Source organism: Artemia franciscana, chromosome 4, assembly GCF_032884065.1.
Source record: "Artemia franciscana chromosome 4, ASM3288406v1, whole genome shotgun sequence".
NCBI lineage: Eukaryota > Metazoa > Arthropoda > Branchiopoda > Anostraca > Artemiidae > Artemia > Artemia franciscana.
In genome coordinates this window covers 52,854,721-52,879,966 of record NC_088866.1, presented here as the reverse complement: position 1 = coordinate 52,879,966, position 25,246 = coordinate 52,854,721, and the positions used below count along the sequence as shown (strand labels likewise).

Sequence of the window (25,246 nt, the reverse complement as noted above, 5' to 3'; positions counted from 1 at the left end):
AAGCCGATATTTATTTTATTTAAATTTGATAACCATATAATTTTCTTTATTTAATCTACTCTTTTTTAATGTTTGCAAAAATTAATGAAAAAATTAATTTAATTGAAAAAAGAACGGTCACTTGCTCAAAGTCATTATGTAACTATGTAAAGGCTTTATGTTGCAATAAATCATTATTTAGTTTATTTAACTTGGGCAACGATATATTTTCTTGTTTAATCTACTCATTTTAATTTTTTGCGAAAATTAGTGAAAAAATTCAGTTGAAATGAAAAGAATTAAACTGAATTGTTTTTAAAGTTGTTGTCTAACTGCGTAGACTCAGTATAGCAATAATGAGTTGTTTAGTTTATTCAACTTGGATAACAATATAATTATGTTTATTCAATCTACTCTTTTTAGATTTTGGCAAAAATTAAAAGCTATTAAAAAATTAAATTAGGTTGAGAAAAGAAAAATGTTTGTTTGTTAAAATCCGTTCGGTTTATAACTGTCAGAAATTACCTTGGACTCGGTTGAAATCTACGTTTTAGGAATATTTTTACTAAATATTCAATATATAGAGATTGTATTTTGGTTGGGTATGGTTATGTTATGTATTTAATATGTGTTCTGCGTAATATTTAATTAATATATTATGAATATGTGTAATATTTAATCATTACTCTTTGTTGTAGTTTCCATAATTTTGTTACAAAGTATTGTATTTTCATCATATTTTGGTAAATTTCATTATGATTAACCTAACTTCACTTCGCGAGTGTGTGCTGAATAATACAAAAGTACCTAAAAAAGTTATAAGACATAGAGCTCTACACCTTGCAAGAGATCTATAGCTTTTGCCAAAGGCTCCGTGACTTTCCCGTTTTCAGCCGTCAGCTCAATTTCAGCATCTTTGAGTCTTGGCACCTTTACTACTACTAACAACTCACTGCTGCACCAAGCCGCCTAAGGTCAACACAGCTACACGAAATCCTTCTCCATTCCAGTCAATTCGTGGTCTCCCTCTTTAAATCCTCCCAAAAAGTTCCCATTTCCCTTAAATCTTTCCTTACGACCTCCTCCCATCCCAGTCGTGGACGATATGCTTTTCTTTTGGCCCTAGATTGTAGGCAGGCAAGGACAATCTTTGTCAATCTGCCATCCGTAAAACGGGCCCTAGCCGTCTCAACTTTTCTCTAATCATAGCCCTGGAAAGCGGGATTGAACCGCAATTTGCGCACATTTTACTGTTTGAGATGCGGTCGGCCAGTCGGGTACCCAAATTAATCTGTAGGTAATTTCTCCAGAAAATATCTTTAGCTCATTTAGCACCTTTAGCCCATCATATGTTTATTCACTTTATTTTCTTCCTAGATTGCTACCAGGGGGGCGGGGGAACGACAAGTCTTTTCGAGTATCAGCCTATTTAAGGTCCATTCACAATGAAAGTTCACTATACCGAGATTTCGCTAGTGCCAATTTGAGTCAAGAGCTTTTTGCTTGGGCAGCTCTGACAGTTGGTAGTTGCATTCTCTTTGCAAATCTTCTTGCCTTTGAAGAACGTTATGAGTGTATAAGAACGTTCCAAAAATAGTCGGCAAAATTACACGTTTTCTTTCATTTAATTTTAGGTTTTGAAACTAGTCAAATTTTGAAATCCCCGAGACTGAATCAGTTCCAAGTAGAGACATCTAGCGGAGACAACAAAGCACCACAGGAAATTTAAGAAATATATATGTATATTTGTATTTCGAATTCAGAGAAGAAGTATTTAAATATGATTTAGAATACACAGAATGAATTAATTAGATTCAAATGCATGCATTTAAAAACGTGAACAGCAATGGAGATATGACTATTTGTTTGGGTTCTCTGTTTTGGCTGTCTTGCCCGTCAGTCGTCACTGTGAGCTCTACAATGTTGACCAATTGACGACGCAAATGAAACAGGAATCTCTGAGAAATATGTCGAAAGAAATGTTGAGAAAAAATTTCGAAAGTAATCTGGAAAACAATGTATGCATTAGTATTTTGCGTGTATTCTTAAAAAAAATAATTCGATTCTTTTCATTCTTCTAAGTTTAGCTCAAGAGTCAAAGCGGGTTTAATTTTTTTTTTTTTTTTAAGAATACTTACAAAGCTATATTTCAATTTTTTCTTTTTATTAAGAATACAAGAAAAATAATTAAGAAGAGAAAGTGTGGAAACAAATTTGGAAAATATTGTATACATTATTATTTTGCTTGTGTTCTTAAAAAAATAAATTAAAAAAAAAGATTTCTTATATTCTTAAAAAAAATCTAAAAAAAGTAAATTAAGCAGTCTTCATGCGTCTTTTCTTTGTCGGAAGAATACAAGATTTATGAGCAAATAACAAAAATCAATACAACAAGGAATTATTTTAACACAATGAAGTTTTGACGAAAAAATTTTTATATTTCGCTCTCTGTCTAAGATCCGTCTGTAGCGAAATAAGTATAAAATTAATATATAAAAATTACAACTAAAACCAACTATAAAACAGTCTGTGCGACTGTTTGTCACGATGTGTGTGAATATAGCGGCTAAAGAAATAGAAATGGAGCTCACAAGTCACCCAAATTGGAGATGAATTTCTAAGGCAAAACCTAGCACAATCTTTAATGAAAATGATCAGAAATCTACGTGGAATAAATTTTGTAGATAGAAAAAAGTTGAACGTCTTGGAAAAAAGCTATAGAAATGCATAAATCAGTAACATGTTTTGTGGGTATATTGCCACTATATTAAGCAATCTTCGTGTTTTTTTGTTGATGGAATAAAAGACGTATGTGGTAGTTCTTGGCAGATCTTCCAGCTTAAAATCATAAACTAAGCTCAACAATTCGGCTCATGCGAAATTTATGGCTTCTGCTTTCTTTAAGTAAAAAATGTAATAAAATAACTTTTTTTGTCCCTAGGCCCATCTTTAGTTCTAATTGCCTGAAAAGTGCGATATCCGAAGTAGTTTTTTTTTTATTGTAGAAAAATATTTCTTTTTATTGTAGAAAAGGGTTTTTTTTATTGTAGAAAAAGGTCCGCATTTTCGTCAGTGTTGCCACGCTGAACCGTGAAAATAACTCAGTAAAAATAATTAGTGAAATTTGTAGACGCCTTTTGTCCATAGAAATTCAAAAAAAAATCTTTTTACTCCCTAAGATAGCTTCTTAAGCTGTTTGTTTGGTGCCTGATACTATCAAAAACTGTGTGGAGGTTTTTCTTATTAATAATTCACTTATAGGAATTCCTGAATTTCCTATTTAATAAGCAAGCTTTGTTTTATTTTTGGTCAAATGATTTTTTTTTTCATCAAAATGTTTGGCAAAATAATTTTAGTTTTTAGTATCAAATGATTTTATCCTTTTTCACCCTTTCTCACCTTAATTTCCTTATTTTGACCAGATCTAGAGTTCTTATTACAAAGCACAATTAAATCGACATCTTGTGTTCTAGGTCTAGTTACATCTATAGTTATTTTTCATGGTCAAATTGGTCAGTTTTATTTCTTTTTTTTTGTCAAAAATTTAAGTTCTTTGGTACATAACAATTACTTCGACATTTGCATTGGCTTTCAGTTGAATCAGGGTTCAGTTAAATTGGGTATGAGTTGTACGAGTGTCCGTGGTTGAGTTACGCGAGGGTTGAGTTACATCTGAGGTCAGATGAACGAGGGTTCAGTTAAATCCGTCCAGTTGTACGGGGTTAAATTACACGAGGGTTCGGTTGTAATGGAACCAGGAAAAAGAGACATTACTTTTCAGTAATTTTGACATAATTAGTCTAGCAGTAAATGGTGTATGGTTGTGATTCTCCTTGACAGCACTATGTTTCAAGAGACCATTTCTATTTACCAAGAAAATTTGTCAAGATTATGTGCTGTTGGAAGATTCTAGCACTTTTAAAACCGCTTTGTCTGGCACCTCAATTCAAGCTTTTTTTTTTTTTTTTTTTTTTTTTTTTTTTTTTTTTTTTTTTTTTTTTTTTTTTTTTTTTTTTTTTTTTTTTTTTTTTTTTTTTTTTTTTTTTTTTTTTTGTTCAGATATTATCATATAAAAATAAATTTAAGACGAAATAGAAATTTCTTCTATGATGGTAGTACTATTCCCCTTGGTTGTGTGATCAAGTCGTCCCCCCTCCGATGTCCATATTTTCCTCTGTTTATCTCAAATTTTGCCCCTTTTTGAAGTTCTTTAGACCCCCCTCAAAGTAAATGCCCGATTGTTTGTCTGATCCTCCTGGTTTTCTATTGTTGCATCACCCCATAAAATCTGTTGCTAGGATGTTACCAAAACCCTTATAATTAAAAATATTCTGAAAAAGCTTAGACTGCAAAAAAAGTGGAGATATAAAAAAAATGCCTAGATTTAAGAGGTTTCCTGAGAACTCTTATAATTGTGGGCTATAAGGTTCTTAACCCGATAACACCTTCGATTTTATGGTCGGCTTCGGCGCTTTGATTGAATGGTCAATTATTGACGCTCTTGTCACATTCCCCCCCCCCAGATTTCCTTCTAGATCCGCTTTTATTTGCTACATCTTGCTTTACAACATGACACATGGAAATTTCGGTCCCAAGAGTTCTTATAATTATGGGTTCTAAGGCTCTTAACCTCTAACGCCTTCGCCTGTATGATCGAACTTGGTGTTTCGATTGTTTGGTCAATTATTCGCGCTCTTGTCACATTGCCCCCCTCCCCCCCAGATTTCGCTCTAGATCCGCTTTTGGTTACAACAACTTGCTTTACAATATGACACATGGAAATTTTGATCCTGAGAACTCGAGAACTAGATCCCCAGAGCTCTTATAATTATGCTCTGCCCCTTAGTGACTTCCAATGAATTTAGGGAACTATTAGAAGACATAGTAAAGTCCGAAATTAATCAGATTAATTTCGATTAAACTTTTTTTAAATTAAACTTTTTTGGTAAATTTTCAGTCAGTCAAAAGACGGAAAGTTAAATTTGATCGTATTGGTTCAGTAGTATCAAAATATAAGCCAGTAAAAAGTTTGTGCTACTATAATCTTCTGAAACTCCTGCATGAACGTTTTGATGCTGGTAAAATACTCTTAACTCGATAAGGTTATAACACCTTCGATTGTATGATCGATTTTTAGTAAATCGTGTTTCGGGCTTATGTGTTTTTTTTTTTAGAAATCTGGGATAGATCGTATCATACCTGGTTGTGTCATTGATGACTACTTATTTGATCCCTGTGGTTACTCCATGAACGGCATACTAAAGACTGTAAGTTGTTTTCATTGTTTTCTTCTGTGAAACTAATCCTATTTTTAGGTCAAAAGGCAGCATTTCAAAACAAAAAGAATGACAGCACCCTAGGTTGGCATAAAACTCGCGTATTTTAAACTGACGTTTTCAGCTTAAAAAGTTTCACACCACAAGATATGTTTTATATAATTAATTTTATTACATTATAATACCTATCACTTTGAAAAAATTGTTTTATGATAAGGGGCAAAAATGCTGCTTTAGGCTGTTTGACGCCTTATGTCTTAAGTTTATTTTTTACCTATGTTTCTTTTTTTAATTTACCGATTATTACTGCCAAAACTGAGTAACTACGTATTTACAGGAAGTTATTTTCCTTAAAAGTTTCCAATTTTTGGAGTTTTCTAAGGTGTTCCACTTAACCATTTCGAACAGTTAGATTTCATTATCACCGTGTATGGTACTTCTGAGCTATTATAGTGAATAAATATATTCTTTTCTTATATCCATGGAGGGGTTAAAGGGTTTGAACCCTCCACCCCAAAATATTTGTCCAACTCGTAGAAACATAACAGAAATGAATAAACGAATGTGTGATATTTTTAAAGTTTTTTTTTATAAACATCCCCCTTTCCCCCGAATAAAAATCCTGGATATGGTCCTGTCTATTCTATATATTAGCTTGCAAGTACATAATTTTTAATCTTTTCTTTTTTCCTGCACAATAAATTTCAAGTTTTTTCTTTTCTCTTTTTTTTATCGCAAAGGAATGTCATGTCCACGTGAAAGAAGCATGGAGTTTAGTCAAAATGCATAGTTAAAGTTTGTTTTTATATGTTTTAATTTACTTTGTCCAATATACTGTTTGCTAAGAATTTAATGAATTATTTCCGTGTCTGGTATTTAATGAACTTGTCGTATTCAGTCTCCATTTTAATATATTTTCTGTTATGACATAATGAGACTAGATTATAGATAAGATATCTGCTAAAATAAGTTTCAATAGTAAGGAGCAAAGTTTCTGCTCCTCTAGGGAGCGGTATTTTTCGTCCCTCCCTCAAATTTGGAAAAATACCGTTTTTTGGTATTTCATTGATAAAAAGCCTGTTTTGTGGTATTTTTACCTAAAAACCTAGCAATATGCCGCCACTAGATTTTGAGACATACTCTTTTTTATTTTCATATATGAAAAGTCCAATATAATTCCTGATTCCTTTTTTTTGTATTTTTTAAAGAAAAAGTTTTTTAGTATTTTCATTGAACAAAATTGAGAAAGGACAAAATCCCTCCTCCCATACATTGACAAAAAACCTTCATATTCGTGAAGTGACTCCACTGTCCTCAGATGATCTTTCTTGTTTCCGACTTATTTCCGGTGAATTGTATTGATTATTTTCTAGTGAATTGAATTGTATGATATTAATAAACCCATCTTTCTCTCCAAAAAAAAAATGTTCATGTATTAATCTTAGTCCTATGTAATATAATCCTAAAAAGTGTCATCTTAAAGGATCAAAAGGATTATTTAAGATAGGGTGTTATTCATTACTTTAAAAATGGTTATTTCACTTTTGCGAGGAAAATAGTGATCAAAAACATCTTAAAGTTTTCTTGGAATGCTCCTCCTCGGCATTAATATTTAGAAGTATTGAATTACCCTAAAGCAGATGAATATTCAAATAAACATGCTGAATGTCTCTGATAAATCCAGTGTCTTCAAAATCTTTTTTTAACCAGGTTTTTGCCCTTTCACTTGCAGATATGCTTTACATTTTTTACATTTTTTTTTACATTTCTGCTTTACACTTTATCCATAAAACGCTGCAATATCGTTTGATTCCACATTCAATGTTCTTTCCGAAAATAGCGGTAATCACCACTGTAATTTTGAAAATGGTGCCAAAAATTGGGTCTCTGTATTAAGAAACTATTCGATTTTTGATCAGTTTGACGAAGAATTAGAAGAATTTTGCTGAATTCAGATGAGTAAATTTTGATATAATATTCGGATATAAATGGGGTGGAAATCTAAGTATAAATATAAAAAAAAGATCAAAATACTATTAGATATCATTGGCTGATTTGCTTTTGTTTTGTCTGTAAAATGCTGTTATATCGTTTGATTGTCAATATAATTTTTGCTTCCGGTTTAATTTTGAAAAAATGCCAAAAATAGGGTAACTAGATGTAAGAGACTATTGGAAATATTGACAAATTACAGGATTGAGGGATTTAGAATTTAATGATTTAGCGTACGAACCCGAAGGCTGCCTTCGCTTTGCATATCTACCAAATCACATGTACATAACATGATTGAAGGTACTGTCGTCCATCCACGTTGGTTTATCCGTTTTCCTAGGGCACTGGATTAGCTAGCTGTGTCCTCAAGTTGAGGTATCTTTGTATTTTTTGTTTACTAAGATTAGTAAGCCACTTCCCTGCTTTTAGTTGAATTTTCTATTTTCTAACACGTTGAAAAAAAATAACTTGATCTTTCGTTTTTAAATCAAATTTTTTTACTATTTTTTAATAATACATACTATTTTTTAAACCTGATATTTTTCTCAAACAAGGACTTACTTGCTAGTGTATACTGGTGATTCTTTTAACACGCAGAATTCTTTTTTCATGGTTAGGGGATAATTAAAAACAAGTAATATTTTTATGGAGGCCCGGGCCCCAAGGCCCTTCTCCTGTATATGTCCATGTTAGTAGCCTATTTGTTAAAGGGCATGAATAAGTGCTTAGTTTAGTTTGATTTCTGTATTTCATTGTTTTTATTTTAGTTCATTGTTTGCTTTTCAGGGTGAATATATGACCATCCATATTACCCCTGAGAAAGAGTTTTCGTACGTGAGCTTCGAATCCAACATTTCGCACGATTGTTATCGTGCCGTCATCCAACGCGTTTTGGACACTTTTAGACCTGGAAAATTCGTAGTTACTGCCTTTGCTTGCAAGGTAAGGCTATAGGAATCATTTCATTTCAGTTCATCATTTAACATAAATTCAATTTAACTTGGCATGCTAACATTACTGTTCTTGCTATATACTAAGAACGGTGCTTGTTAATTAAACGAAACATACCCAAGTTAGGTTAATCCCATTGAAATATAACCTTCGTATAGCTTTTGATTTATATAATAATGTAATTTGGGCTATATATTTGCACATTAGGGGGTAGGATAAAGTATTTGGACAACACCCCTTACCTACACCCGCCCCTAACGTGCATATATATAGCACAAATCATACAATTCCAATGCATTCTATCACTTGTATTTGCGGCTATGAAACTGGTGTTCTGAGATACAACCTAAGCCTAATTTTTATGTGTGTTTCGTTTAATTAAAAATTACCCTAAGAACTATGTTTGCAGCAATATTATAACCCTCACTCTTTATTTATTGTCCCTTCAGACAAAGTACAAAGGCAGTACAACACGCTAAGGAGTAATAGAAAGAGATGGAGGGGGTCAAGATAAGAACATAGCCTCAATCACAATAGAAGGTCAAAACTTACCATTATCAAAACTGAAACTACGAAATGCAGGCTTGTTCAAACTGAGCGTATTTCTTGCTTTAAATATTATTCTTCCTATGTAGATATACTGTATTTTTGTTCCAAAGATATAATATTTAAATCTAAAAATAAATAATATCTCAGTCATCACCGCTCTGTGACTGTTTGCATCCAAAATCGTAGGTTACTTTAAAGGAGTTGGCAATACCGTCCACTTTTTGCTTGCTATTTGATGTTGTGGGTTAACGCCAAGTGTGCATTTTTAAACGTGCACTGTTGAGACGTAGAATTCTCTAGATCATTTTTCGTCATCTGAAGATTTTGATGTCTTTGAGTGTAGGAGAAAAGTTTCGGCAAACGGTAGATACTATGGAGGAGTTTCGGTGCTTTTAAGGAAGGGTGCATTTAATTAATTTCGTAGGCTAGAAAGTGAGTAAAAAATTATTATGGTTACTATTATCAGCTAAAAATGTTCACTTTGCTGTGTGTGTTGTATACTTGAATCCAAATAATAGTTCTTACAGCCTTGAAGATACATTGGGAATTGATTGAAATTGAAACACAGGTGTATAAAAGAATGTTACGTTGCCGTAATTTAATCCAAAATCGTAGGTTACTTTTAAAGAAGCTGACAACACCGTCCACTTTTTACTCGCTATTTGTTGTTGTGGATTAACGCCAAACGTGTATGTTTGAAATCGGGCCTAATTCTCTTGATATCAGTCATGATCTCCTCGCCTCGAAAAATTTAGCTATAAAGAGAAGTTCTTGTATTGTTATATCTTCACGGTTGTTACCCATTGGCATAAGAATGCATTTTCATATAAGAAATGGTTATCCCAGAGAGGAATAGAGGGGGGAGGGGTCAAAAGATGATTACAATGAAGGAGTCAACTATTCTAAAGATCTGATTGGTTGACTGGTAACACCTCTGGCACATTATTAAGCTGAAAACCGTGAGAAATATCCATTGATCCTTGTCTAGTTTCAATGATTATCACCAAAACATTTTTTAATTTGTTTACGACTCTTTTAAGAAATACTGAGAATTTCTAGATGTCTGGATTATTTCGAACATCTCGTCCAAATAAGGAGTGACTCGGTCCAATAGCAATCGAAACTCTTAGAACGGAATTTTGATTAGAAAAGGATTGGCTTTTTACGCTGATTCCAAATATATAAAATTTGCTAAGTCTAATGTTACTCGTCAAAAGCTATGAGCCTTTGTCCAATAGCAACCAATAGCAACCGAAACTCTTAGAGATTCGATTCGACTAACTCTTAGAGAGTGACTAACTGTTAGAGTTAGTCACTTTTCCCCCGTGTTCAATAGCAACTTAAACTCTTAGAACGGAATTTAAATTAGAAAAGGATTGGTTTAAGATATGTCTTGGCAACCTTTACCCCCATTTTTCATAGGTCTAATCCTTCTCGACACATGGGTCTAACTCTTCTTTGAGAGGGACGGGGATTTAATAAAATAGTTAATGGATCTAGACGACATTACTCGGGGAGCATTGAAATTGGAATGTCATAAAATGAACATTAAGCTGCAGCTGACATGAAACGAAACTATGACCAATGTATGACCAACGAACGAAACTATGACCAACGAACGAAACTATGACCAATGTATGACCAACGAACGAAACTATGACCAATGTATGACCAACGAACGAAACTATGACCAATGTATGACCAACGAACGAAACTATGACCAATGTATGACCAACGAACGAAACTATGACCAATGTATGACCAAGTCATCATGTACAGTACAGCGTTGTTCAAAATCAAACAAGCCTAATCCTGGCTTCGGCTCCCTTTCTCGCCAAATAATTAACAACTTTGAATTGTTTACCAAAGTAATAATAAAAGGTTGTCTTTCTTTTCCACTGAAAAAAGCAATATATACGATAATACCTCCTGCATTAGAAGTATAATGAGTATTATGAAACCTATATTAAAAAAGAGAAAAATCAGAAGTCCTATACTTAATTAGTATGGAACCTTCTATTTTTGTAGATTATTTATCTCCAATCAAGGTTTTTCAAGGGCCACAATATTCTCAGGGACCGTCATAGTTCTTTGGGGGATGGCAATTAAGAACCGATGTAATTATTGGGATTTAGGTGAGGGGAGAACGAAACTCGAGAAGCATAACTTTGACCCATTTAGAGTTTATTTTTCTTTTCTTATCCTTTTGGATACATTTCAAGTATTTAAAATGTTTTGGAAGTGGCCATGGCCCTTAACGAAGTAATCATATTTCAAATTCTGTTGGCGTATGAACGGGAAACCTTTTCCAATGCTTTTTTTGTATTGGAGATTTTGCCAGATTTCTGAAAAAGTTAGGTTTCAAGCAAATAAATGCATACCTCTAGAACCTGTGTGATAAGTTGTGGTTTGCATCACACTGAACACCTCACTATCGTCTGACGTTTTTATATCACCCGTTATGAAGAAGAAAAAGTAATTAATTGCGCCCTTAAAACATACAGGTGTGCGCAATGTGACACTGCGCTGTTCATTCGAGCCTCTTTTACGTCTGCTTTTCCTAAAGATTTTTCAATGCTTTAGGGCTTGCAGCTTTTACACTGCCAATCTTTTCAACTATTCAATTCTGAAATAAAAGAAATAAAAATTGTGTAAATAACCCTTTTAAGGATGCCGATAGGGAAGAAACAATCAAAATGATAAAAAAAAATATTCAGCTTTCAATGATATAGAAGATTTGTTCACGTTTTTTATTTGTGTTTCAGCCAGTTACGTCGTCGTTTCTACCTAAACTGTTTGCTTGACAAGATTGTAATCCTGGAAACGTCATTGAAATTATGTCCCTTTTTCTGTAATGTACTAACCTTGTCCCTCAAATGGAAATTCAGCCCCCCCCCCTTCCTACTAAGTATGATTCAGAGGATTTGCCTAGGAGATACTACGCTTTTAAAATTAAATTTTTGGCCCTGAATTGTTTCCTAGTAGTTTTCTTTTTGTTGTTTTTTTTTTTGTACTAACATCACCCAACTAATCTTAAACATAATAGGGAAAATTTTCCCTTTCCCCACCTGTTACTATACTCGGTCCAAAAGATTTCCTTATGAAATATGCTTTTAAAATTCTATTTATTGAATTTTAGCCCCCCCCCCCTTCTCCCGCTAATATTGGCCCAAATAACTAGGAAATATTATGCCTTAAATTCGCTTTTTAAGGTTATCTTTGAGAAATTCTGATGCAAAAGATCCCTTGAAAATCATGAAAAAACCTTTGTCCCTAATTCTATGCTGAACAGTTCAAAGATTCTGCGATAAACTTGTCAAAGATTCCACTTACGAGGGCTGAAGCTTTAAGTTAATCATGTGTGAGTGATCACTGATCAAGTCACTGTACATTATTTTCTTGTTAACATGTTCATATAGATGTCTGATCTAAATAATATAAATGCTTATTTTTATTATATATAAATTATATATGTTATTATGCAGCTGATATATTATACAAATGTCTGATATAAATGTTCAACTTGTTATTTTTTTTAATCACTTTCTACTTATAGAATATTCTTATCCACGAGATACATACGTTTATTTTACAATTATATTTATAATACAAATACAGGGGGAAATCTGTTATAAACTCAATTCCAGACTTAAATAAAACAACACAGTTGTATAATGAATGCATAAGAAATTTACGGCCTTCGCTGTAAACCTTTAAAAAAAAACTTTTAGAATTTTAGAACTAGCTTGTTTCTGGGAAAGTTTCAGCCTTTAATGTACCATTGCGTTTCCTATTCTTTCACGGAAGAAGGATCAATAAGAAAAGAAGAAGTTGGAGAGGATCCAATACAATGCTGAATCGCTCTTTCAAGGTCACGCCTAAAATTTCTTAAAGAGTAAATGAACAGTGACTTGTTTCCTGTGTCGTGTCGTTAATGCATATTCAGCTCAAACTGGAATGTCTAGATAAAAATATTTGCCAACACGTAAGCATTCGATTTTCGCGGAGTTGTTCAGCATATAAAAGATTGGAAGCGTGGTTCTATCATGACAAAACCAAAGAAATAATGGTACTTGTGTATTATTCAGAACACATTCAATAACTGAAGTTAGGTTCTTTCGTGAAACAAACTACGATGCAGGTACATTATATTTGATACTTGTTCATTATTCAATTGATTCAATTCAGAACATACTCAAGAATTTTGCTGACACAATCCGGTTTCATAGCCACAAAGACAAAACTCAGTTTAGTTTGCTACGCATAGCGATAGAAGACAGTGTCTGAACGTGGATTTTGAAATGAAGATTTGAGATTTGCCAAAGACTGAAAAAGAGGCAATTATATTTTTCCAGGCAATTATATTATCTCTACCCAAAAATTAGAGAGAAGTAGGGTCCCGTAAATTGGCGTAATAAACGGCTCGTTTAGCGAGGTACACCCTGTCATCATTTACAATCATACTTAGTAGAGTACATGTGGCGGACGGCAGTAAATGCAGAAGGAAGACTTCCTTTTAACGCAATTCTTAACGACATTTCTGCGTTCTGGGTACATCATTCTTAGTTTTAATTTTACAATTTTCCTATTAAAGTATTATATTTTCATCATATTTTGTTTTATTTCTTTAGCTTTATCAAAAGTTTGGTCTATATATCTGCACATTAGGGGGTGGGGTGGGGTGCATTATATCGAATACCTAATTTAACAAAACCTAACCACCTCTTATATACAAAATATTTCATTAAAACGTACCTGCATCGTAGTTTGTTTCACAAAAGAACCTAACTTCACTTATTGGTCAGTAGGGAAAAAAGTTGAAAGGAAGAAAAAGAGACCTTCTCCGTCATACGTGTACCACTACTAGATAGCACTTCCGTTGTTCATATACCAAATATTTAATTTAGTTCCCTGATTAACTCGAAGAAGACCAATAATCGGCGATATTCTGCAAAATTTTCTCTTATGTATTTCTTATTCTTTTTAATAATTATCATGTTTATAATTTGAAAGATTAAATAATTTGGTAAATTTTTACTTTCGTTCCAAGTGCTCTGAAGTGCATACTACTGCATATAACAAGATTCTGATGATCACATATTGTTTCTTTGTCCTTATTAAATAAAAAAAAAAAAAACAATTTTTTTAGCTGAAAGTAAGGAGCGACATTAAAACTTAAAACGAACAGAAATTACTCCGTATATGAAATGAGTTGTCCCCTCCGCAATCCCTCGCTCTTTACGCTAAAGCTTTAAATTGTTTTAAAAAGTAGAATTATGGCAGAGTCAAACTTTAGCGTAAAGAGCGAGGGATTGCGGAGGGGACAACTCATTTCATATACGGAGTAATTTCTGTTCGTTTTAAGTTTTAATGTCGCTCCTTACTTTCAGCTAAAAAAATTGTTTTTTTTTAAATTTAATTTCTGAATGTTTTTGAATTAATGCATGTTTGGTTTTGGCTCTCCGCACATAAATTATTAAAATGAAATTTGTATATTAATTCTTTTTTTGGCTAAATGGCTTTCACTTAGTTTTGATCAGACGATTTTGAGAAATAAGGGGTGGAGAAGGAGGCCTAGTTGCCCTCCAATTTTTCGGTTACTTAAAAAGGCAACTAGAACTTTTAATTTTTAACGAACGTTTTTATTAGTAAAAAATATACGTAACTTAAGAATTAACTTACGTAACAAACTTTCATAACCTTATATTTTTATTATGTATACGAGGGGGTTTGTACCCTCGTTAATATCTCGCTCTTTACACTAAATCGTAAGTTTTGTCCCAATTCTTTAAGAATGACCCCTGAATCAGAAAGGCCGTAGAATAAATAGTTGAAATTACTAAAAATACTTTAGCATAAAGAGCAAGGTATTTATCTCCTCCTAAATACCTCGCTCTTTATGCTAAAGTATTTTTAGAACCCCTCATATGCGTAATAATCTCTGTTCGTTTTAAGTTTCAATGCTACTTCTTCCTTTCATTTGAAAAAAACGTTTTCATGTTTATTTTTCATTGTTTTCTTATAGTAATGCTAGAGAATCCTGCGCCCTTGTCATTGAATTTTTCTTCCCCCATGACATATTCCTCCAAAGAAAGATCCTCCAACATAGCCCCCTCTCCTCAGTTCCACCCCCAAACAAAATAAAATCCCCCTGAAAACGTCTGTACACTTCCCAATAACCGTTACTATATGTAAACAATGGTCAAAGTTTTTAACTTGCAGCCCCTCCCCCAGGGATTGTGGGGGAGCGAGTCATCCCCGAAGACATAGTTATTATGGTTTTCGACTATGCTGAACAAAATGGCTATCTCAAAATTTTGATCCGTTGACTTTGGGAAAAAAATGAGCGTGGGAGGGGGCCTAGATGCCCTCCAATTTTTTTGGTCACTTAAAAAGGGCACTAGAACTTTTCATTTCCGTTAGAATGAGCCCTCTTGCGACATTATAGGACCACTTGGTCGATACGATGACCCCTGGAAAAAAAAAAAAAAAAAAAAAAAAAAAAAAAAAAAAAAAAAAAAAAAAAAAAAAAAAAAAAAAAAAAAAAAAAAAAAAACACGCACCCGTGATTTGTGTTCTGGCAAAAAATACAAAATTCCACATTTTTGTAGACAGGAGCTTGAAACTTCTACAGTATGGTTCTCTGATACGCTGAATCTGATGGTGTCATTTTTGTTAAGATCCTACGACTTTTAGGGGGTGTTTCCCCCTATTTTCCTAAATAAGGCAAATTTTCTCAGGTTCGTAACTTTTGATCGGTAAGACTAAACTTGATGAAACTTATATATTTAAAATCAGCATTAAAATGCGATTCTTTTGATGTAGTTATTGATATCAAAATTCAATTTTTTAGAGTTTTGGTTACTATTGAGCCGGGTCGCTCCTTACTACAGTTCGTTACCACGAACTGTTTGATTAGAGAAGCGCATCCATTTTTTTAGGTTTCTAAGACCCCCCTCCGACGAGACTAAAAATGCGTAAAGTGGGCTTACTTACAGGGAACCTTACCTTTAGAGCGATGTGTATTAGTCCATGAGCCCCGCGGTCAGCGGGGCGAGGTCTGTATATTATATTTATTCAACAAAGAGTGATAAAACTCAAAAGAAGCCCTCAAACGAGGTTTATTAAATAAATATAGAATACAGACCTCGCTCCGCTGTCCGCATGGCTCATGGACTAAAGCACATCGCTCTAAAGGTAAGGTTACCTGTAAGCAAGCCCACTTTACGCATTTTTAGTTTGCTCCATGGAGGAGGAGGGTCAACCAGAAATGGATTCGCTTCTCTAATAATGACAAAGAAACAATATGCGATCATCGGAATCTTGCTATGTGCAGTAATACGCACTTTGAAGCACTTGGAATGAAAGTAAACATTTACCAAATTATTTGAAGATTCAAGATCCTTTTGCTGTTTCCACTAGTAAACGATTAAAATTACATTTTAATAGCAGTATATATTTAACGGAAAAGATCGAAAAAGTGTTCAGTTGCTTCTGTGTTGTTGAGCAAAAAAAGAAGAATTGTTTAGTTGCTTCCGAGTTGTTATTTATTTACTTTATATTCTACTTCCGTGGTTTTTACAGGAAGTAGTTATCTTATATATCGGGCTTTATTCTTTTATACTCGATTTTAGATTCTTTTCTTTTTGGACGAAATATTCATTGGATTGTTCTTTGCTTTTTCATGGCCATAAACATGTTGTTTTAATAATATTTATGTTAAAAAAGATGTACTTTTTTTTTGCTGCAGAACATTCGCGGATCTTAAACAACTTATCTCAAGAGAAGTTTTTTTTCACTGTTTTCAGTTTTTTTTTATTATTATTATTTTTTTTTTTACTGAAGACGCCGTGTTGATTATATTAGCGAAATATCTGTGTTATATTTTTTCCTGTCTATACCCCCCTGGTCAAAAGACCAGTTTCTCAGTTATTTTGTTATCTCCGTGTGGATGCTATATCAAAATTATCATTTTCTTTGATGAATTTCCAACCCACACCCCCTGCCCCCTCATATTGACACCCCTGAGCTTCCCCACTTCTTGTCCGAAGGGCTATGTACCTAGCGGTTAATCGAAAGAAAACAAAACATTTAAGAGTTATATTTTCAGCGACCCAATATGGGAAGATCTTAATTTAAAACTGCTTGTGTTATTAACAGGGTAGTGTCTAATGGTGAAGGAAAAAGTAAAAATGCGGCACTAGACCCGAACCGGCGGTGCTGTCCGTCTCAAGGCTCTTCAGCCAGGAAGTGCAGTGGCAGGATGGGGGCCAGCCATCCTGTGCTTTCGCACACCCTTCCTGATTACCTTCCCTAAATATCTCCAGGTACCCGTAGTGTATACCCAAAGTGCCTAGATTGTCTAGTGACTTCATTAAAAAGTAAAAAAAAATGCATGATTGATCTAATTAATGAGCAATATTACAGGATTAAATGAATATCATTTTTCAGGGCTTGGATGGAGATAAGACACACAAAGAAATAACAACATACACTCTTGGTGAAGACTACCTTCGCCGCGATCTGCAATATTGTCAGCTGAAAAACTACGACCTCACCTATGCACTCTACTCAAAATTCCCTAGCTGAGGCCTAAAGGCACCCAGGGTTTACCCTGGGCTACACCAAAGCTACGTTGTAGCTACCCATAGTTTTAGTGTGTCTTTTTCTTCTTTCAAATTTAATTTACCTTTTTATTATATTGTTGAAGGTAAAAATTTAGGGGCGAAAGTTCTAATTGATCAGCTCTTTTTACCTTCAGAGCGTTCGCTTTGTTCCTTATGGAAAACTAAAATTAGCTGATGTTTCAAGTATTTTTCATCTAAATGATGATGTTTAAAAGTTTTTGAATTTCCCGCCATCCATAGCATGTTCTTCCTAACAGATGGCCTATACTGATGGATAAAGCGATCGTTCGATGTTTTCTTGTCTTTAAGTGTGAGCTAGGATTCGAGGTGAATCAGTTCAAGTATTGTATAGCTTTGTATTGAAATAAATATGCTTTTAGTGGAGTATATACGTTGTTAATTAACAATTCATTATATATTGTAGGTTCCCAGACTTTTTTTTCTTACCTCTTGTCCATTAACGTCGTTGACATAAAAAAAATTGATAAATGAAGGCCTGGTATATCTGTAGTAAGATACATTCACTAAAAACTCCGGGTCTGTACCATTTTTTACATGGTATGAAAGCTCTTAAAAGTTGCGATGAGGACGCCTAGTTTAGATGCAGGCGAAATATCCACGTTATTAGTCTTTCATCTCTTTTCTCACTACTGGCCGCAGTTTCGTTTGAGGTTTTATTTTAGTTTTATCTCTCTTTATTATTTGTTTACATGGAATTATTAAAAACCTCTGCATTCAAGTTTTCCCCTTAAGCCCGTTTTTGTGTCGGTTTGTGGGATGGTATTGTTTCTGTTTGGGATCATGGAGATGTTTCACTTCTTTGGTACATCTTAGCACTTTAGATTCGAATCTTCAGTTCATTTTAGAATCAGATTTTGAATTTAGAATCTTTTTTAGATCAGACCGCCTCAAGTCCAGCACCATAGTTTAGGCGAAAAATAAAGTATTGCTCGCTTTAAGTTAAAAAAATATTCTCTACATAGACTGAAAAAAGGTTCTCGAGACTGTGAAGTAACCTTGGTTACCTTAAAAGCGTTTTGAATGGACAGGCGTATGAGCATTCTGATAATATTTGCGTAATCTAAGGGGTAGTTTTTTTTTATTTTGATAATTATCATTACTAATTTAATTACGGAAGTAAACAATAACTTCTAAGGCCTTGATGTCTTGTCTTTTTTCGACCAAAGTTTAAAGAGCTTAAGCATACGATAGCCCGGCTTCTTTATATCAGAAAACGTAGTGTTTTCTTGGCAATCTTTTCAAACTTACCACACATGGACATTCAATGAAGAAAACGTATTATGCAAAACCATTAGATTATAAGTGAGATTTGCTTAAACATTATGCAGGAAAGGCCTATTTTTATGTGGATGGCGGTTGAACTCATGTTTACCTCCCATCCCCACGAAAACAATCATTTTGTCGACAAAAAGGTGGATTTCTTTATTCGCCTCTAATCTGATCTCGAGGTCGAGTTGAACTAGGGCTTTTCGACAAGCTCAAGAATATGTATATGAGAGGTAAACAAAAACATACTTGTATTTAACAAATACAGAACGAAAACACGTGTTCATGTGGATGGATGACTTCCACGCAGCTCTCATCCTCAAGAAAACGGACCCTAAGTTTTCAAAATAAATATATTCAGAGGCTCTGAGTTTTCTAAGCATGTACGGTTCAATAATCTAAGAAAAACTAGTTCAGTCTGGTTCTGTCTGGTGGTAAAAAAATCAATAGGCTATTCTTCATGAATAATAGTTACTTGTTGTTTGCTACCTAGAATAAAAAAAAAAAATAGATAAAACTTTTTTTTATCATGTTAGCTACCTGATACGAAATCACGAGGGCCTTAATTCCAAGCGTGGAATGTAGGCCTCACAAGTGGGACATGGCTACATTTTGGTGGGTCATGGACAAGACGGTGGATCATGGACAAGGCTTAATTTTGCAAAAACTAACTTTTTTGTGTGAATGACGTCACATTCACATGCATTTAAAGAGCAAAAAGATGTATGAAATACCCCCCCCCCAACAAAAAAATACCCCTGAAAACGTGTGTATACTTCCCAATAACCATTACTGTATGTAAAAACTGGTCAAAGTTTGTAACTTACAGCCCCTCCCCCGGGGACTGTGGGGGAGTAAGTTATCCCCAAAGACATAGTTATTATGTTTTCTGACAGTGCTGAGCAAAATGGCTATCTCCAAATTTCGATCCGTTAACTTTGGGAAAAAATGAACGTGGGAGGGAGCCTAGGTGCCCTCCAATTTTTTTGGTCACTTAAAAAGGGCACTACAACTTTCCATTTCCGTTAGAACGATCCCTCTTGCGACATTCTGGGACCACTTGGTCGATACGATGACCTCTGAAAAAAAAAAAAAAAACACGCACCCGTGATCGGTCTTCTGGCAAAAAATACGAAGTTCTACATTTTTGTAGATAGGAGCTAGAAACTTTTAAGTTAGGGTTCTCTAATACGCTGAATGCGATGGTGTGATTTTCGTTAAGATTCTATGACTTTTAGGGAATTTTTCCCCCTATTTTCCAAAATAAGGCAAATTTTCTCAGGCTCGTAACTTTTGATGAGTAAGACTAAATTTGATGAAACTTATATATTTAAAATCAGCATAAAAATACAATTCTTTTAATGTATCTTTTAGTATCAAAATTCTGTTTTAGAGTTTCGTTTACTATTGAACCGGGTCGCTCCTTACTGCAGTTCGTTGCCGCAAAGTTTGAAAATATATCAAAAATAATTACTGCACGATATAATTACTATTTAATTAATTAGTGCTTTTTGATTATATTGGTGGTATCATAATGAGCCTTACTGTGGCCTATCCGCTCTCTCGCAAAAAATTCCACTAGGACCTACCTGCCAAAGTTTGATCATATTGTGCCATCACATCGCATAATTATATCGTGTCATAATTATTTTTTAATGTATTTTACACTGCGTAAAATATTAAAGGTTGGTAAAATTTTCGAAAATAAAAAAAACGTGGCAAATTGGATCAAAATAGACTTGTTCACACATGATGGAACCCCAACTGGAGCCCCATCATTCGCAAAAATTTACAACATCTGTTAACTTCCCCTTGCGTTACGTTACTTCGATAGTAAGCTCGGCCTTAACGCATCTATTTTTAGCAAAATTCTAGATGGAGGGGTGATGTCCCACTTTTCCCTCCTAAAACGGCCACGCCTCAGAAATCAAAGCTCTGGATCCATGCCTGCTTCTCTTGGAGGTTAACTTGACACTTTTCTAGACCTGGTCACTCGAGATCCCTTGGAGACTGACGGCTCAAGGCTACTGAAAACTTTCAATTTAAATTATTTAAAGTTAATCAACAAAAAAGGAAAAAACGTTTGTGATATGGCCGTTGATAAGAAAATCTAGGTCAAAATTTCTTTTAGATCCGATAAATTTTTGAAGCCTCTCAGAAGTTCGAGATCTAAAATTTTTTTTAGATCTCGATAAGAACTCGATTTTTAGATAAGAACTTTTTCTTAGACCTAAATTTATTTTATTTTTTCTCTAATTTTTGGGAGCCTGATGTTGCACTTATTAATGTAAGCGCAAATAATTTATCCTCAACGTTTTTAAACTTATGAATTAAAATGTATTCGATTAACAATCATTTACAGCAGATTAGCACAAACCTGTCAAAAATTAGTGTGGCCTAGTTATCAAACAGTTCTTGGTAACGACCTGAAGTAAGGAGCGACCCGGCTCAATATTAACCAAAACTCTAAAAAATGGAATTTTGATACCAATAGTTACATCAAAAGAATCGCGTTTTAATGCTGATTTTAGATATATAAGTTTCATCAAGACTTTATCCATCGAAAGTTATGAGCCTGAGAAAATTTGACTCATTTTAGAAAATAGGGGGAAACACCCCTAAAGTCATACAATATTAACGAAAATCCCACATCAGATTCAGCGTATCAGAGAACCTTATTGTAGAAGTTTCAAGCTACTATCTACAAAAATGGGGAATTTCGCATTTTTTGGCAAAAGACAGATCACGGATGCATGTTTTTTGTTTTTTTTCCCGGGGTGATCGTATCGACTCAGTGGTCCTTAAATGTCGCGAGAGGGCTCATTCTAACGGAAATTAAAAGTTCTAGTGCCCTTTTTAAGTGACCTTAAAAATTGGAGGGCACCTAGGCCCCTCCCACGCTCATTTTTTCCCCAAAGTCACCGGATCAAAATTTTGAGACAGCCATTTTATTCAGCACAGTCGAAAAACCTAACAACTATGCCTTTGGGGACGACTTACTCCCCCGCAGTCCCCTTGGGAGGGGCTGCAAGTTACAAACTGAGGGAGAGTTGGGGGGGGTTACGTGGCAGGATATTTCCATGTAGGACCTTCTCATAGGGGAAGAGAATTTCAATGAGGGGGGGCGCAGGATTTTCTAGCATTATTTGAAAAAACAATGAAAAAATAAATATGAAAGGTTTTTTCTGCTGAAGTAAGGAGCAGCATTAAAACCTGAAACGAACAAAAATTATTACGCATATGAGGGGTTTACCTCCTCGTAATACCTCACTCTTTACGCTAAAGTATTTCTAATAGTTTCAACTATTTATTCTACGGCCTTTGTGATTCATAGGTCATTCTTAAGGAATTGGGACAAAATTTAAGCTATAGCGTAAAGAGCGAGGTATCGACAAGGGGTGAACCCCATCATAGATGCAAGAAAAATATACGAATATAGAAGTTCGTTACGTAAGTTAATTTGTAAGTTACGTATATTTTTTAATAATGAAAACGTTCGTAAAAAATTAAAAGTTCTAGTTGCTTTTTAAGTAATCGAAAAATTGGAGGGCAACTAGGCCTCCTCCATCGCTCCTTTTTTCTCAAAAAAAAAAAAAACTACAAGAAAGCCAATTAGCCAAAAAAAAATTAATATGCAAATTTGTTTAATTATTTATGTGCAGAGCCAAGATCAATACATGCATTAATTCAAAAACGTTCAGAAATTAAATAAAAAAACACTTTTTTTTAAATGAAAGTAAGGAGCAACATTAAAACGAACAGAAATTACTCCATATATGAAAGGGGCTTTTTCTCCTCAACGCCCTGCTCTTTACGCTATAGCTTTTTACTCTTTTAAAAAGTAGAGTTAAGAGAAAGAGTCAAACTTTAGCCTAAAGAGCGAGGTATTGAGGAGGAAAAGCCCCTTTCATATACGGAGTAATTTCTGTTCGTTTTAAGTTTTAATGTTGTTCCTTACTTTCATTTAAAAAAACTTGTTTTTTTAATTTAATCACTAAAATATCCATATCATGTATACCAACATACACGCTGTGTCTGTACCCAGAGCCGTTCAAGGGAGTAGGGGCAATTGGCTCACATTTGGGAGGGGAGGGTGCCATGGCTAGAGAACTGCCCATTTTGATTCGGTTTTTTGGCTTATATATGAGTCGGGAGGGGAAGACTGTATTTAATTTTGCCCAGGGCACACCAATCCTCGGAATGACTCTGTCTTTAATAAGGAGCGACCCGGCTCAATAGTAACCGAAACTCTAAAAAACGGAATTTTATAACAATAGTTACATCAAAAAATCGCATTTCAATGCTGATTTTAAATATATATGTTTCATTAAATTTAGACTTACACATCAGTTACATTTTAGTATTTGCTTTATTTTAGAAAATACGGAGAAACACTCCTTAAAAGTCATAGAATCTTAACGAAAATCACACCGTCAGATTCAGCGTATCAGAAAATCATATCAAATCAATATAAAAAAACAGTCGTAGTTTCAAGCTCCTATCTACAAAAATGTGGAATTTTGCATTTTTGCCACAAGACAGATCACGGATGCGTGTTTATTCGTTTTTCTTTTTATAGAAAAACGTCGATAGTATCGTTAGTATCGACTTTTTATTTGTCGATAGTATCGACACAGTGGTCCTAGAATGTCGTGAGAGGGCTCATTCTAACGGTTTTATTAAAAGTTCTAGTGCCCTTTTTAAGCGACCAAAAAAAATTGGAGGGCACCTAGGCCCCCTCCCAAGCTCATTTTTTCCCAAAGTCGCCGGATCAAAATTCTGAGATAACCTAATAGTCGAAAAACTAATAACTATGTCTTTGGGGACGACTTACTCCCGCGCAGTACCCATGGGAGGGGCTGCAAGTTACAAACTTCGACCAGTGTTTACATATAGTAATGGTTATTGGGAAGTGTACAGACGCTTTCGGGGGGATTTTTCTGCTGAAGTAAGGAGCAGCATTAAAACTTGAAACGAACAAAAATTATTACGCATACTAAAACTTAAAACGAACAGAAATTACTCCGTATATGAAAGGGGCTGTTCCCTCCTCAACGCTGATGTTTTTTATTGTTGTAAAAAGTAGAGTTGAGAGAAAGTCAAACGAAAACGAAAGTCAGTTTTTTATTGTTTTAAACAGTAGAGTTGAGAGAAAGTCAAACTTTAGCGTAAAGGGAGGGGCGTTGAGGAGGGAACAGCCCCTTTCATATACGGAGTAATTTCTGTTCGTTTTAAGTTTTAATATCGCTCCTTATTTTCAGTTAAAAAAAAACTTGTTTTTTTTTAAATTTAATTATTGGTCTAAATAGCCTTCTCCATGTAAATTTGACCTGAAATTGTGACCATTGTACACCTAGGGTTACGAAAAATTTAAGAAGTTCACTTAATTGCAGTTTTTGACAAAATACCGGTTGTCACTCATAATTTAACTATATTCCAGGATTCACCTGTAAAAAAAATCTTCAAGATACTAAATAATAATATAAGCAGTTAATTTACTTTTTGAGGATAATGATTAACATTTATATTTTTTACTAAAATATTTGCAAGGAATAACAACCCTTCTCAGAATAGGATTTCTATTTAACCTTTTTTCAATTTTTTTTCTTTAGAAATGTATTCTAAGACTTCAAGTACTAATATTTAAAAATTTGCTAATTTATTACTATTTTTGTGAGAACAAAAATTAACAGATAAACATCACTTGAACAGCTGAAGGATAAAAGTATTAGACACTGAAGCCTGAAATAGTTCATATCTATATTTTTAATAATATCTTTATGTCTATAGTTTTGATGGCAATTTTAATTGCCATCAAAACTGTTAATTGTCCGGGTTGGACAATTAAGTGTCCAACCCAGTAACCCTGAATAGGGTCTTGGCTTCACAAACAAGACATAACCCAGGATCCCAACCACAGGACAAAATTCCAATGATTAAAAACTCTTTATGTTTATAATTCACACAATCAACGTTTAAGATTCATTCAGTAAATTTTTATGACCAAAATCTTTCCTCATTTTATACAAGAAATTAAAATAATTCGACAGTTCTATTTTGTATCTAAAGATCATTAGATTCCTCAGTTTACAGCAAAGAAATTTAAAAGGACTTACCATGAGCATATCCGGTAGTAGGAATAATCAAATAAATTACCTAACAAAAACAGCCTGTAATCCAAGGAGTATCCAAGATTTTTGTCGCGAGGTGAGGGGCAAAGAATTTGTATATGTTCCTTTTGACAGGGAGGGGACCCAATAACAACCCCCTCCCCGGTCACGGCCTTGCCTGTAATTTTGTTCCATCAGACTTACATTATACAAAAATACTACGGGTAAAATTAGATCGGGAACAAAATTTGTATTTTGTTTGTAAATCCCCCAAATTCAAAATAAAAACCTCTACCTTTCTTCTATTTTTCACTCATCATCTTTTTACCCTTTTTCCTCTTCCTTTCTTCACCACCTCTGTTTTTCATATAACAAAATATTACTTGTTCTTTAAGTTTACGGTGGACCAATTTAAAACAAGGACATACCATGAGCTTATCTGATAGTAGACTATCACAAACAATTACACAATAGA

At 34.1% G+C, this 25,246-nt stretch overlaps 1 protein-coding gene and 1 long non-coding RNA gene across 2 annotated transcripts in view; one reads left to right on the top strand and one right to left on the bottom strand.

Annotated features, from left to right (window-relative positions):
* Positions 1 to 17,761, top strand: part of LOC136026576 (S-adenosylmethionine decarboxylase proenzyme-like) — a 45,797-nt gene extending 28,036 nt beyond the window's left edge. The window contains exons 6-8 of the mRNA XM_065703281.1: positions 5,154 to 5,246; positions 8,034 to 8,189; positions 17,199 to 17,761. Coding sequence (XP_065559353.1) covers positions 5,154 to 5,246; positions 8,034 to 8,189; positions 17,199 to 17,336 — 387 coding nt within the window. The 3' untranslated portion in view covers positions 17,337 to 17,761. The remainder of the gene's footprint in view (positions 1 to 5,153; positions 5,247 to 8,033; positions 8,190 to 17,198) is intronic.
* LOC136026577 (uncharacterized) lies at positions 1,704 to 8,908 on the bottom strand. The gene is made up of 2 exons (XR_010617340.1): positions 8,751 to 8,908; positions 1,704 to 1,985 (listed from the first exon to the last, which is right to left on the bottom strand). It is a non-coding gene; the product is annotated as an uncharacterized LOC136026577 (long non-coding RNA).
* Positions 17,762 to 25,246: the final 7,485 nt, after the last annotated feature.